The 16,703-nt window shown below is 35.7% G+C and overlaps 1 protein-coding gene across 1 annotated transcript in view; it reads left to right on the top strand.

Annotated features, from left to right (window-relative positions):
- The first annotated feature begins 297 nt into the window (after positions 1-297).
- ERCC6L2 (excision repair cross-complementation group 6-like 2) overlaps positions 298-16,703 on the top strand; it is a 112,207-nt gene continuing 95,801 nt past the window's right edge. The window contains exons 1-2 of the mRNA XM_012640018.1: positions 298-379; positions 4,507-4,931. Of these exons, the coding sequence (XP_012495472.1) occupies positions 298-379; positions 4,507-4,931 (507 nt within the window). The remainder of the gene's footprint in view (positions 380-4,506; positions 4,932-16,703) is intronic.

The following is a 16,703-nucleotide window of genomic DNA, read 5'->3' as shown; positions in this document are numbered from 1 at the left end:
GAGATTTAGGGGTCTTGGTGCCCGCATTTTGTCTTCACCGGCGGCGAAGCACGAGACGATTAGGTGAAACTACGCCTTGCCAGCCTCACACAGCGCCCCCCGGCTCTGCTGCTGCTTCGCCGCCGCCCTTCGCTTCTCCTGCGGTCCTCTCAGGCTCTACCTTTACTGCCCCCTCCCCCGTCCCGTGGCTTACGGCTCTTGGGGAGCGATGTACGGAGGCCGGCGGGGAGTAGTATTGGCCGCGATTGGCCCGCTGGCCCGCCTCCTAGCTGTCCTCCGCCGCCTTCCGGGTGTTAAATGCAGCCGGGCTGCCGGGCCCCTCCCCCTGGCCAGATGGATCCCTCTGCCCCGAAGCCCCGCGCGGAAACCGCCCGCAAAGGTATAAGCTCCGAGCTCGCCTCTCTGGCCAGACACCTGTTTTTACAGCGTTGCGTTGGACCTCTTCCTGCCAATCCCAAACCCCTTCGGTTTGGGGTTTTACCCTGTGGCGCCTCTGAGTGACAGCTGCAGATCGTGAACCTCTCCAGGGGTTGAGAACAAATCTTTGCGATTCAATGTTGAGAACCTGGACTCTGGAGTCAGACAGCCCTTGGATCTAGTGCTAGCTCTGACAGTTACTTGCTGAGCACCTTTGGGCAGTTTCCTCATCTGTAAAGTTGGGTTAATTGCTGGTTCTTGTGATAATTAAATGAGATGAGGTGTGCAAAGCATTTATGTGACATGGCGTCTTGCCCATAGTAGGCACTCAGTAAATTTAGACATTTTAATTCTTTAATCCTTATGTGCCTTCGTTGTTAGTGAATGGTACACGTTTGTTGTTAAGTATGTGAATGAAGGTGGATATCCATTTCATTAAATAGATGAGGAATTCAGGGCTAAAGCTGAGAGAGTAAGTAGCAAGCCTGAATTGATGATGCTTTAATTCAGGGACCACACATACTATATAAATACCTATAGTAGCCTGGCAGGTAAAAATAAATGTTGAGTGGTGATTATGGTGACTGGGATGCTAATTCTTCAGTTAAATTTACTGAAAGAGTATTGGTGGAAGGAACAGAAAGCTGAAGGCCCTGAGGTGAGAGCATGCTTGCCATGGTTGAGTAATAGCAAGGAGGCCAGTTTGGAATGAAAGAGGGATCAGATCATAAGGAGCCTTACCTCCATTCTCCTGTTAAATCCAACAGGGAATCCTCCCAATTTAAGCAGTTTGTTCTGGAGTTTGGATACTGAGAGATTCCATTTCTAGCTCAAACTTAACTGAATCCATTTAATTCTAGAAATTATCCAAACCGAGGAATCAAAACGGTTTCCATAAATTGTGTAATGCCCTTAAGTCTTTTTGCACATGTTGTACCACCTGAGATACTCTTCTTAGACCCCGTTCCCTTTTAAATTATGTTTTCCAATGCTCCTTATAGCACTCTCTTCTCCTCTTCCAACATACTTTTTATAATTACATATGTTTGTGAACTTTTTAGATTCTTTCTCACCAGATACCAAGGATCTGTGAAATAAAGAATCTGTTTTCATTGGTAAATTCAGCACATGTTTATTGAGTGTCTGCTGTATGTTGGTCCTGGGGATAAAATTTAGAATAACACAGACTTTTTCTTTGAAAGGAAATTATTCTCTATTGGAAGAGAAAGATAAAAACAAGTAGACGTGGTAATTAAACATTATGATAAGTGCTACAGAGGCAATACAATGCTGAGATAGAGAATAATACGGTACCCTATTTTAAATAAGGTGGACTGGGAGCAGAGACACTGGTTAGGAATAATTTAGTTAAAAGCTGATGGTAGCATGCTTTAGGGCAGAGGTCAGCAAACTATTGCCTGTGGGCCAAATTTAGTCTGACACTTCTTTTTGTAAATAAAGTTTTATTGGAACACAGCCACGCACATTTGTTTATGTATTGTCTGTGTTTGCTTTTGCGTTACAAGGGCAAGAGAATGTATGGCTTGCAAAATCTAAAATAACAAATAGCTAATGTCTGAGTCTTCACAGAAAAAGTTTGCCAGCTTTTGCTTTAGAGAGATGGTGACATGGAGGAAAGATAAATATTTTTGAAGTATAACCAGGATATTCTGATGGAATGGATGAAAAGAGTAATATAAAAAGAGAATTGGGGGCTGTTGGATGGTTTTCTGCCTTAAAAAGTTGGTTAGATAATGATGCCAATTAATGAGTTGCAGGAAGACTGGTTACCATCATTTTTGACATTGATTTTCTTCATTTTATACCCATTGTGTAGTATTATACCTGGTGAATAATTTGTACTTAAATCATATGTATAGAATAATAAATTAATTAATGAATTAAGTCTTAAAAAATGGGAAGACATTTGCTGGGTAGACAAACAAATCATGTGAAACAGAAATAATGTGTTAAGAATTGCTGTGGGGGCCAGGCATGGTGGCTCATGCCTGTAATCCTAATACTCTAGGAGGCTGAGGTGGGTGGATCATTTGAGCTCAGGAGTTCGAGACCAGCCTGAGCTAGAGCGAGACCCCGTCTCTACTAAAAAAATAGAAAGAAATTAGCTGGACAACTAAAAATACCTAGAAAAAATTAGCTGGGCATGGTGGTGTACGCCTGTAGTCCCAACTACTCCGGTGACTGAGGCAGAGGATTGCTTCAGCCCAGGAGTTTGAGGTTGCTGTGAAGTAGGCCGATGCTATGGCACTGTAGCCCAGGGAACAGAGTGAGACTCTGTCTCAAAAAAAAAAAAAAAAAAGAATTGCTGTGGGGTTACATTACATTTTAAGGCTCAAATAGTACTGTTCTGAAAATAGGGCCCATTGACCTATATGTTGTTTCACTTATATAGTGGATCAAAGTATTAGCTTCACATTAAAACACTGTCTTTTGGAATAGTGTAACAGGCGGGGTGAGGTGGCTCATGCCTGTAATCCTAGCACTCTGGGAGGCTGAAGTGGGAGGATCACTTGAGGTCAGGAGTTCGAGACCAGCCTGAGCAAAAGTGAGATCCCGTCTCCACTAAAAATAGAAAAAATTAGCCAGGCATGGTGGCATGAGCCTATAGTCCCAGCTACTCGAGAGGTTGAGGTAGGAGGATGGCTTGAGTCCAGGAGTTTGAGGTTGCTGTGAGGAAGGCTGACGCCACAGCACTCTAACCGACAGAGTGAGACTCTGTCTCAAAAAAAGAAAAAAAGAACAGTATAACAGTTCTCAGTTTGTATCCAAAGATTAGAGTGGGGGAACAAATTTTTCCCTTTGTACTCATGATTGTTATTGTAAAACAACCTCACCAAGGTTAGTGGTAATAATGGCTTTACTTTTGAGGAACAACTGATAGGGAATATAATGAGCTTAAGACAGCATAAACATGTCATGTTATAATCATGAATGTTATAAAATCTAACTTGAGGTCATCAGGAAGACCCTAGGGAACTAACAGTGGTCATCTGATCTCAATGAGAAATGTGTAAGAAAAATAATTCCTAGTATTCTGACAGTCGTAACCATTTAATTCTTGGATTCTTGCCATACAAAATTCCATTCGTAAAATTATTTTTGCTTAGTTTTCTCTATTTGATACCTTTTAACTGTACCAATAGTAAACTCTATAAAGACCCCCATTCATAGTGCTATATTTTCTGAATAGAAAATAAGATAGGTGGCTATATAGTTAAGTACAGAATAAGTTCATATAGGCCAGACTCTTCGAAGAATAATAGAATCTTAGCAGAAAGAAATCTTAGAATTCATCTCTTAAAACCTCAACTATTTAAAATCTAGAAGGGAAAAGGCTATGACAAAGCTGTGATATCCCTCTGTAGTTGAACTGGACATTCCATTGGTTAGTTGTATACAAGTTAAAGCAATGGTTTTAGTCACAGCAGTATTGATAGTGAGAAGCAGCAGCTGTCTCCAGAGCAAGGAGATGAAATAACTATAAAAAAGCAGACAGACAAACCACTAAAGCTTTGCTGTCCAGAAGATTTTAGCTTACTCATTACCAAGTCCTATTCACTATTACTCTACCATATCATAAATTATTTCTCTCTCTCTCAATCTCTCTCTCTTTGTATATACTGTACACACATATATGTGTGTTTGTAAAATGTTCATAAGTCAGCAAGAATATTTAAGTCAGTGGTCTTAACCCTGGCTGCGTATCCGTCATCTTTTGAATTCAACAATAACAACCAAACAAAATAATAAAACCAAATTCCCATGACCCCTCACCAAATCAGAATCACCAGGGGTAGTGTCCAAGCATCTATATTTTTTTAAAACTTTAGCGGAGATTATGACACATAGCCAGGGTAAGAACCACTGGAAATAAATTATGTTCCCTTTATGCCATTTATTATAGGAGAATATCTGATTATATATTTTAGAGTAATATCTATATGTGTTATAATTTATCTTGTCTCATTTATTTAGAAAAGGTATTTATGTGAGGTACATTACGTTTTCTCATAGTAGTGGAAAAATGAGCTAGATTTGGAAACTTTATTTTCTTCTTTATTATTGAAGACAGGTGGCATCCAGGAGAGAGATGTCTTGTCCCTTCTCCAGATAATGAAAAACTTTGTGAAGCAAGCATAAAATCTATCACAGTGGATGAAAATGGCAAGTCATTTGCAATTGTTTTATATTCAGATTTGCAAGAAAGGAAAATACCTCTTACAAGACTTCAAGAAGTAAAGTCTGTTAAAGATTGCCCCAGGAATTTTATATTTGATGATGAAGATTTGGAAAAGCCTTATTTCCCAGACCGAAAATTTCCATCATCTGCTGTTGCTTTTAAATTATCTGAAGATGGAGACTCTATTCCTTATACCATCAATAGGTATTTGAGGGACTACCAAAGGGAAGGAGCCCAGTTTCTTTATGGACACTACATCCAAGGAAGAGGGTGTATTCTTGGTGATGACATGGGACTTGGAAAAACAGTACAGGTATTTATTTTAATTACTTTATAATTAAAATTCAGTGAAGTAATTTTATTATGTACATGAATGGATACCATATGCAAATCTCTATTTGTAGTACCGTTATGATAGCTATTTTGTGTGTATTTTGTGTTTGTCTCACCAACCAGATAGTAAAGTCCTTAAAGTTGAGGACAATGTCTCAGTTATTTTATCCTTCTTACCTATGGTATATTATTCAAAAATAATCTTTTGGTATAACTTGGTTTGATTTTGCCTTTAGTAATACTACAAGGTGTCTCAAAAGTCACCATACAAAGGGAAAGTGGGAAATTGTAGCTAAATGTACCTTTATTTACAAAATATTTGTTACAAAATCTTACAAAATTTTTCCTTTGTATGGAGACTTTTGGGACACCCTGTAGTACTAAGATATCAATATATTTGAAGTAGTTTAACTGAATAATACTTTATGGAAGGGAAGTATTACAACATTTGGTACATTACATAGCATGGTTAAATTGATTTCCTTCAGGCTTTTTCTACATATTGTTTGGGGTTTATCATATTAGAAGTTTCTTAATGTGGAATCCCTGGGCCACTAAGAATTCTATTTATGGACTTTAAAGAGGCCTCCTAATTCCCTAAAATGTGTACCAGAATTTGTACATGTATGTAGATCCGTTTTAGTTATCTTTTGTTCTGTAACAAATTATGCCAAAATTAGCAGCTTAAAACAATACATGTTTATCATCTCACATTTTCTATGGGCCAGGGATCCAGGCTCTAGTTAGCTGGGTCCTCTGGCTCTGCCTCTCACAAGGCTGCAGTCATTTCATGATTGGACTGGGGAGGATTCACTTCCTAGCTCATGTTGGAGTGATTCTGTTTCTTGAAGGTTCTTGGACTGAGACCTCAGTTTCTTGTGAGCTATGGGCTGGAGGCCTCCTTTGCTTCCTTGCCACATGGACCTCTTCATATAGCATCTCACACATGGTAGCTTTTTCATCAAGGAGAGCAAATATGAGGGCAACAGAGTGCTGGTAAGATGGAAGTCATGGTCTTTTGTAAAATAATCACAGAAGAGACATGTCTTCCCTTTTGCCATTTTCTGTTCATTAGAAGCAAGTTGCTAGGTCCAGCCAGAACTCAAAGGAAGGAGATTAAACAAGGTTGTGAATACCAAGAGGTGGGGATTTTTGGGGACCCTGTCAAAAGCTGCCTACCACAGGGTCCTTAGCTTTCCTTAGATTTTCAAAGAGGTTTGTGATCCAAAAAGATTAGAGTTTGAATCTAGATTTTATACTAAGGAACCACTTTGGATTTTCAGGAGTGTTCACCTAATTTGTGATTAAGTCATTCTGTGTTTCCTTCCTTATAATTGAATGTAGTTATTCTTCATGTTACCTCCATTGGTTAGTGGAACTCAAAGGTAAATGAAAAACTAAGTTTAATTGTTTAAAAATAGCCAAATAATGCTGCTATGTATAAAGATCTGGTGTGAAAAGCTAGGCTAAGATGAAGTCCTTCAATAATCAGATTACCATTAGCTGTACATATTACTTTAAGCCTAGGCAATGCAGGTAGTCTAGGCCTGCACATTGGAGGTGCTAAATAATTGTTTGTAGAATAAATGAATTTGCTTTCTCAGGAGATTAGGTGGAAGAATAAGGAAAGGAGTTATCAGGAAACTACCATCTGTCACCAAGATACACAGATGAGTACCAGAGGAAGATAAATAAGTAAATTAAAGCCCTGCTGTGACTATTTCCACATATTTTACAGCTTTTGCCTATGCTAGAGTGTTCATTCCCACAACTCTTTGACTAGCCAATGCCTGTTCATCTTCAAAATCAGAGATGTGAGAGTGTTATAAAAGGTGACCTGCAGTTTTGGAACCATCATGCTACAACCTAAATACAATTCAAATTCTTGTGCATGTTTCATTCTCACATTTGAAGCTTAGCTTTCATTTCCGAAGCCCATGTTACAAAGAAATTTCCTTTGTTTTACAAATAAGATTATTTTAAAAGTAGCTGATTGTACTGCAGGATTTTATATTACCCGACACACTGAAATCATTGGAAGCCTTGGAAATGTTGCGTTGTATGTGCTGAATGTGCAATGAAAGGCTTTGAGGGATCGTCTTCTGAAGATTAGGAAATGGTTTCTGTGCTAATTTTGACACTGAGCTGATTTGTTGGATCCTTGGGGGACCTAGTTCTCTGGTTATTGTTCTTGTAACTCAGAGAATAATTTCTACATAAATAGATGGTTTGGAAGATCCATTTAAGATAGAATTTCTATAGCTACTAAGACTAAGCCAGTTGACGAATGTGAACAATGGTTAATGAGTTCACTAGAACTTCAAAATGCATTACGATTAGGTGATAATGAAAATAGGCCATTGGCATTTACTGTTTGAGCTACAACAATTTTATCTTCTTTTCTTAATATTTTTCTTTTTCTTGAATTTATCCCTTAAGTTTTGCCCTTTTTACATTCTAACTTGACCATAATACGAAATTGAACTCTTTTTTTGAAGCTTGTTTTATTAATATATGCCAAATAAAGTTTTCTTCCCTCATTTTGAATTTAAAAGTAGGTGAATTTAGTATTTTATATTTTACATGGTATAAGGATTGAAAATGTTCGTTTGATCTAGTGACATAGAAATCATTGGTATCTTGAGCAAGAACCATTTTGCTGGAGTTTTGGGGACACAAGCCAGAATGGAGAAGGCAAAGACACTGACACGGAAAGTATATTTACCTCTTTGAGAAATGTAGCTTTGAAAGGGAACAAAAGTGACCTAGTAGTAGCTGAAGAGGGATGAGATTTTGAGAGAGTTTCTCTTTTGTTTGTTTTGTATTCTTTGGGGATAGGAGAGACTTGAGTATTTTTTAAGTGAATTGGAAGGATCTGGTTAAGATGGAACAGTTGAATATGTGCAACATACATGAATACATGCACACAATACATATATATACTTCATTTATGTATGTCTGTAAACACATAAACATAGATAAGCACAAAATGGAGTCACATAACTATTATCTTATAAAAGGAATTTTTTTTTTCAGTCAGTGGTTATAAACTGATTTTCCCCAACATCTTATGAAACTTTTCAAAACATATAGAAGAATTAAAAGAATTATACACTGAAAACCCATATGCCTCCACCCAGATTTTGTTAATATTTCATTATACATGGTTTTATTATATCTGTTCATCCATCAATCCATCTTTTGTTGCATTTTAAAGTAGCAGACATTAGTATATTTTATCCCCAAACACTTGAGTATGCATATACATTATCTAGAGTTCAGCATTTATTTAAAATTTTTTCTTATCTTGAGGTAAATTTTACAGTGAATGCACAAATCTTAAGTGTACCCACCATTCCATGAGCTTTGACAAATGGCTTATCTCTGTTTAAACCAAATAAACCCTTTCAAGATATAGAACATTGTTATCACCCCAGAAAATTTATTTATATCATTTTCTAGTTCTGTCATCAGCCCCAAGAGGCAACTTCTGTTCTGCTTTTTTATATTAGAGATTAGTTTTGCCTTTTCATGTAAGTGGGATCATATAGTTGTACTCTGGTGTAATGCTTCTTTCACTTAGCATGATATTTTTGAGATTCATCCATGTTGTTGAGTGCATAAGGAGTTTGTTCCTTTTTTGTCACTGAGTAGTATTCCGTTATATAGATACTATATTTTGTTTATCCATCCTCTTGCTCATGAGTTCCTCAGCTGTTTCAAGTTTTTGGCTATTATGAAAAAAGGTGTTATAAACTTTCTTGAACAAACGTCTTGTTATTCATTTCTCTTGGATAAATAATTAGGAATGGAATTATTTGGTATTATGGCTGATGTATGTTTAGTTTTGTAAGAAATTGACAAACCTTTTTCCAAAGCGTTTGTACCATTCTGCATTCCTACTAATAATATATGAGTTATAAATGCTCCATATCTTTGCCAAATTTTTTGTCAGTCTTTTTAATCTGAGCAGTTCTGTTTGTTGTGTGTGTATGTTTGTATGTTTTTGTATACTTTATTGAGGTACAATTGACGTACAATAAACTGCATAAATTTACAATGTATAATTTGGTAAGTTTTTGTGTATATACACCTAAGAAAAGATCAACACAATACCACAATCAAGATAATGAACATATCCATCACCTCCAAATTTCCTCATGTCCATTTGTGCTCATGGTGGGTTCAACACCAGTAAAGTTTTACTTGTAGTGGAACTGAGAAAGATACTTGGGAGGGAATCTGAGTATAAAATCCAAGATTTTTATGAAAATGTCCTAATATTTTACAGAATTCTCACCCTAATTCAGCAGATAATTTGAAAATTAATCCCTTCTGTACATTTACCTGGTGTATAATTAACTAATATAACTGCAATAAACAAGTTCAACTGGAGTATAAGGTTTGGGAACCTGAACTTTGGTAATCAGACAACTCAATCATAGGTAGGGAGGTCGTTGGGTACTTACTCTGAAACAATGGTTCTTAAAAGTGTGATCTCCGGACCTTAATAACTGAAGAAACCAAGGAACAGGAGCACTAAATAACTTCCCTGTACTTGGATCATATACAGGAAGTAACCATTTTCATTCCAATTCTAGATCTCTTTTTCTCCCCTTTACCATTTGCTGCCTCCATCTTGTGACTTACTGAATACAGTTAATTAAAAGCCTTTTACTCAGCTTTTAATTAACTATTAATTCATTCAGTGAGTTGACATTTATTAAACACCTTCTCTGGGCCAAGCACTGTGATTGTCACTGAAGAGCCTAATATAAATGCATATGATTGCTACCCTTAGAGGGTTCACAAAAGGATGATAAAAAGAAATGTAGCCAAGGAGTCATCATCGAGTCTGATAAGTGGATTGGAGGAGAGGAGCAAGCCTGCCTGCAGGGGGAAGTTGGTATTTCCATCATTTGCTTTTGAAAACCCACCAAACTTTAGGAGCAATTCGAATGATGTCAATTAGGACATTAAGGGTTTTTATTTTATTTTTTACTGAAGGCATAGCTCTACTGTTGTATTTAGAGGATTTGTCATAACAGAGAAGAGCTCAAATTCATTGAATCAAAATTATTTTTTAATCTTAAATTGTCAGTTAGCTTTCACCGGCACAAAGTCTTAAGGACAACTATTCAGCAAGTATGATTATGTGTCTTACCATATTTTATTTCCTCATCTTCTATGTGAAGTAAGATGATATTAGTACTTCTTGAGCAGCAGAGATAGAATTTTGCAAACTACAGACTTTTTTGAATTTTTGTTTGTATATTATTAGATACTACATTATCAAATATGTCTTTACTGAAGGCCGTTTTAAAAGAATATGTACAGTAAACCTCAATCGTGAGAGAAATGATGGGATTGCTGATAATTAAAGCTTTCTTAGGTTATTGTCAATACCATTTTTTGGATACTATGATCTTTAGTAGATTCAAAGCTATACTAAAATTCAAAAGTTCTTTGGATCACAAGTCATGTTCACTCAGGAATATAGTAATAAAGAAAAGAATAATATTGTCTTTATTTTCATTCATGGAGACAATGACATAATATCCAGTGTGAAAGGTTAATTAATCCCCCAAGTCCCAAGCCCTTTAAAACAGAAACAACAATGTCCTAGCATTTTAAAGGTAAAATTCTATTTCTTGTTTTGGCATGTAGTTCAGATTTTCGGAGTAGAGCTTTGTAAAGATAAGTTGGCCAGGCCCTCTTTCAGAACTGCATTTTGTTGTTGTTGTTTTTTGAGTCTTTTTGAGCAAGTAAAAATCATAGTTTTTGAAGTGTGATTCTAAAGCGCTCTCTCTATATCTTTTTATCTCCCAGGGAGTTGAAAAATAAGGAATGTAAGCATTTTTCCCTTTTTTTCCTGTGAGAAATAGATAATTTTTGCTGTGCCTTCTTTTGTTCTGGTCTAAGGGAAGTTTGGTGCACTGTTTCCCAGCCTCAGAGTTACTCTGTACGTCATGAGCTGACTGTGTGTGAAGAAAGATGGTCTATAAAAATGTTTGCCTGACAGAGTTTAGAAAGGAATGCCTGTAAAAACAGAAAGCTTTCCCAGAGTGGTATTTCATTTCTGAAATGCAGTGTTTTGGCCTTTTACTATTCTAGAGGTGGCTGATTTAAATATTTATTTTTGTTCTTTTCATCTGTAAACAATTTTAGAACTATTACACAATAAAACATTTTTTTATTGCAGATTAGTTTGGTAAATCTTCATTGTAAGTTTGTCATCCATCTTTTCTCAATTAAAATTTTGATAGACCTCTACTGTGGCAGTATGGTGTGGCAAGATGGCTGGGTCTCCTCCCAAAATGTGTATTCCCTTTGCCTTCTTGGAGTTGGAGCCAGACGATAGAGACTACATTTCCTGAATCTCCTTGCATGTTAGCGGGGCTTGTGACAGGGTTTGGCCAACAGAAAAAAGGTAGAAGTGTTGAGTGCCATTTACAGCCATGGTCCATAAAATCCACCTGTGCTATTCTTCACACTCTCCCTTTCCTTGTCTGCCTTTTGGATGTTGACAGATTACTGATAGTATTATTAAATAATTAATATATCTTATTAATATCTATGAATATATATTAATTAGAATTAATATATAGCTAAGAGTTTGTCAGTGGTTTAGTTGGCTTCTTGGGCTACTATGTATTCTCAACTAAAGTCAACTTTTTTATTTCAACTTACTTTTTTGGGGGTAAGTGGATGAGTAATGTTAGGACGTAGTATAGATTATTTAAATGAGATGCAGAGATATAACAAAATCAGTAGTAGATTTAGTGAATTGAATAAAGCTGATCTATAATTAGAGTCTGTAAATTTAGTCACCTTCTATGAAACATCTTCCAGAGAACTGAGATTCTTAAATAAATAAAAGATATAATTCACATATCTTTATTTCAGGGAATTTGACATGAGGTTAGAATTAAGATTATATATCATATTGGATAGATGAACAGATGGAAATATGAATCATCATAATTAGGAATGTAATTTTCCTATAATGAAACAATCCATTGGTGAGTTGAAAGCAAATTAGTGGGTTATACTGCCTCTTTTAAATTGTCTTTTGTCTTTTTTAGTAGCCTTTGAGGACCAGTTGCCTAAAACTAAAAAGAATGCATGTATCACTGTGTGTGTGTGTGTGTGTGTGTCTGTGTGTGTGTGTGTCTGTGTTTATCTTTAAGTCTTTAAGGTATAATTACAAACGTTGAAATGCACAGATCTTAAGTTTAAAGTTCAATGAGTTTTGACAAATATATAGTATCTGTGTAATTAATATGCTAATCAAGATATAGAACAATTCCCTCACCCTAAAAAGTTTCCTCATGTCCTTTTCCAGCCAATATCCCAGTTACCTAAACTGTTAATTATAAATACCCTGTGATTCAGTATTAAATTATATTTCAAGAGGTGGTCAGAACCCAGAATGTTATGAATATTTACATCAAGGAATTGGGTAAATTCTAAACTTAGATTACATATTTTTGAATACAAAACATAAATAACCTTAAAAATACTTATAAAGAGGAAATTATGGGCATGCATCAAAGATCATCTACTTAGTGGATATTAAAAATATTTAAATTGTCCAATGCTTAAATTCAGTCATTTGTGGAATATCTTTTCTGTTTCCTTTAATTTATACTCTACATCAGCCAGTTTGCTCACTTCAGTCTCTTACTGGATTCTTCAGTAACTTTATTTACTTTATTTTCTGTTTGTTTTTTCTCCACCAAGCTCCTTAAATGCATCTCATAACCACCCCTTCACCTCTGCCTCCCACCCCCCATATCGGCTGGATTCCACACTACCGAATGATAGAAATAGCTTTTCATCTAGACTATTCCAGCACCTAGCACGGTGCCTGGTATGTAGTAGGTAATAAATATATTTTTACTGAATATATTAAGTACATTCAGTACTTAATACATTTTTTACTGAATTTTAAGTTGTGTTGGGTAAAAAGTATGGTTCTGTGGTTTTATTATCCTTATTTGCCAGGCTCTATGATAGATATTTTCCTTAAACATCCATGTTAATTAGGCATTATTGCCTCTATTTTATTGATGAAAATATTGAAATTTATAGAGAGATTATGTAAATTGCCCAAGATCACATAGCTAGTAGAAAGCTGGTTGATCAAACTCCAAAGTCTTTGCTGTTATATAACTCCTGTAGATTAGAATGCAAATTTTATGAATATTTTAAGATCGGGACAAGTTTTGATGATCGTATATATCATTATTTTATAATCTTTTAGACAACATAATTTGCCCGAAATCTACTTTGTTTATTGTATTATAGGAGATTGTCTACAAGGAACAAAGCCTCTTAAAGGACTGATGCTACAAAAATAGCTACTGTTTACTGAATCATTGATATTTACTAGCTTGACACTTTATATACATTTTTTATTTTTTTCAAGAACAGAAATAATTTTGATTACATCATAATACACAAATGCATTCTTATAAAAATGTAAGCTATAGTTTTTTATTGAAGTCCACACAACAAAAATTAACCATTTTAAAGTGTTTAATTCAGAGCATTTAGTATATATTTACAATGTTGTGTAACCCCCATCTCCTAGTTTTAAAACTTTTTCATCAAACCAGAAGACCACCTTATATCCATTAAGTAACCACTCTTCATTTCTCCTCTGTCCCTCTCCCTTGGCAACCACTAATTTGCCTTCTGTCTCTACAGATTTGCTGATTCTGAGTATTTCATATAAAAGGAATCATACAATATTTGACCTTTTGTGTTTGGTTTCATTCACTTAGTGTAATGTTTTTGAGACCCATCCAAGTTTTGCTATGTATTAGTAGTAGGCTGAGTAATATTCCATTGTATGTATACAAGGGCTGTCCAGAAAGTATCCAGCCACATAATATGAAAATTACATATTAACAATGGCTGGATACTTTCTGGACAGCCTTCATATAACACAATTTGTTTATCCATCCATCACTTGGTGGACACTTGGGTTTCTACCTTTTGGCTATAAAAAAGCTTCTATAAATATTCATGTATAAACATTTCTCTTGTGTATATACCTAGGATGGAAATTACTGGGTTATATGGTAATTCTGTGTTTCATTTTTTGAGAATCTGCTATACCATTTTCCACAATAGTTATACCATTTTACATTTCCACCAACAATTCCTATTTCTTTACATCATTGCCAACACTTGTTATTTTCTATTTTCTTCATTATAAGTATTCTAGTAAGTGTGAAGTGGTATCTCCTTATGGTTTTGGTTTGCATTTCTATAAGGGCCAGTGATGTTGAACATCTTTCCACGTGCTTTTTGGCCATTTGTATATCTTCTTTGGAGAAATGTACATTCAAGTCTTTGGGTCGTTTGTCTTTTTTATTGTTGAGTTGTAAGAATTCTTTATATATTTTGTATACTAAACTTCGGGGACAAGAGTGACTTTATTTTTAAATGCTAATCTGCCTGACTAACCCTGAGTCCAGGAATACCTCCAAAATGTCTAGTCGATGTATTACTCTTTTTGTAGGAAAACCTGTTCACTCTAAGTTTCACTTTTCTTCCAAAACAACCCTTGATGTTGGAGCACTGTGACACCAGCAGCATTCTCATAGCCACATTCCTTCCAGAACACGTATACTTTCCCCCCCAGATATAAACCCTGGGACTGGGTGGTGGTGGTGCAGAATTTACCTGTCTTGTGGCCACCCAAGATCACGCTTCTGTCCGCAAGTCCTCTTGATAAATCATCCTATACCGACAAGCTGGATTTGTCTGCCTCATCTTTTGGTTTCTCAGCTTTTTCAGCATTTGGGGCTCACCATGCGTCCCTTTGATGGAACGTAAACTCTTACCAGATATATGACTTGCAAATGTGTTCTCCCATGCTTTAGGTTGTCTTTTCACTTTCTTCCTATTGTACTTCGATGCACAAAAGTTTTAAGTTTTATCAAGTCCAGTCTATTTTTAATTTTGTTGAATAAGTTTTAATTTTTATGAATGTGTATATAAATAAATAAGACCATTCTTTCTATAGGTTATTCTGCTTCTTTTTTCATTTAAACATAGCTGTTGGAGATCTTGCTATGTCTATACATGAAGATCTATCACATTCATTTAAATTATCACATACCATAGAATATATGTTCCATAATTTATTTAGCCATTCCGCTAGGGGAGAAGGGCTTTCGGGTTGTGGCCTATTTTAGGATATGATAAATAGTGAATATCTGTAGAATAGATTGCTAAAAGGATTTCTCTGTAGGATAGATTCCTAAAGTCAAATTTCTGGGTGAAATGTGTTTGCACTTTGAATTTTGATAGAGGCTGTCAACTTGCCCTCCAGAAACATTGAGCAATGGTTAATCTTTTCTATTCCAAAAGAATGAATCTTTTCCATTTTCTCCAATGTACTTTTTCTGATCAGTGTTGAATTTTAAGGCAGTCAATTTTATCTGTCTTTCATGATTAGCCTGTGTAGAGTTCTAAGAAGTCTTTCTTTATCCCTAGGTCATGAAGATATTCTCTCTTATCTTCTAGGCACTTTGCTGTTTTGACCTTCACATTTAGGTTTATAGCCTCCTGGCATTCATTTACGTGTGTGCTGTGAGGTAGACCTCATTTCATTTTTTTTCCATAGATATCTAATTGTCCTAGCAGTTTTTATTGAAAAGACCATCATATTCCACTTACCTTGCCATGCCATCTTTGTTGCAAATGAGGTGTCCATATATTTATGGGTCTGTTTCTGGTCTTTTTATTCTGCACCATTTTTTAATTTGACTATCCTTATACCCACTTTGTGTTAATTACTTTCTTTCTATCCCACGTCTGTTTTTGTCCCTTTGCATTTCTGTGTAAAGTTTTAATCAGTTTGTCAAGTTCCGTGAACAATCTGTTGGGATTTTGATTGGGATTGTGGATTTCAATTATATTGAACTGTGTTGAATTTATAGATCAATTTGGGAAGAACTGATATTTTAATAATTCATGAACATAGCATATCACTCCAGTTATTTAGATCTTTAATTTCTGCCAGTGTTTTATTAGTTTTGTGTGGGGGGCCTTATGCATATTTTGTTAAGTTCATTTCTAATTATAATTTTGATGCTATTGTTAGTGGATTTTTTTTTTTCATTTAGTTTCCCAGGGTTTTTTTGCTGGTACAGTACTGTATAAAAACATTTTCTTTTTTTTCCAAGACACAGTCTTGCTCTTTCCCTCAGGCTAGAGTACAGTGGCCTGATCATAGTTCACTGCAGCCTTGAATTCATGGGCTCAAGTAATCTTCCTGCCTCAGCCTCCTGAGTAGCTAGGACTACAGGTGCGAGCCATAGTGCCCAGCTAATTTTTAATTTTTTTTTTTTTTGGCTCTGGCTAGTCTCAAACTCCTGACTTCAAGCTGTCCTTCTGCCTTTGCCTCCCAAAGTGCTGGGATTAGAGGCATGACCCACCATACCTGGCCTCAAAATTTATTTTTATATATTGACCTCATATCCTGCTACTTTGCTAAATTCTTCACGTGTTATTTCTAATAGTTGTTTTGTAGATGCCTTATGATTTTCTGTGTAAATAATCATGTCATCCACAAATAGGGACAGTTTTACTTCTTTAATCTTTATGCATTTTATTTCTTTTTCTTGTCTTATTTCTCTGGCTAGGTAGAACTCCAGTACAATTTGAATAGAAGTGGTGAAAGTGATATCCTTAACTCATTCCTGATCTTAGGGGGAAAACATTCAGTATTTTA

The sequence above is a fragment of the Propithecus coquereli genome, unplaced genomic scaffold (genome assembly GCF_000956105.1).
Source record: "Propithecus coquereli isolate 6110/MARCELLA unplaced genomic scaffold, Pcoq_1.0 Scaffold147, whole genome shotgun sequence".
NCBI classification, from domain to species: Eukaryota; Metazoa; Chordata; class Mammalia; order Primates; family Indriidae; genus Propithecus; species Propithecus coquereli.
Note: the sequence above shows the minus strand (reverse complement) of the source record. Positions and strands in the feature narration are given on the sequence as shown.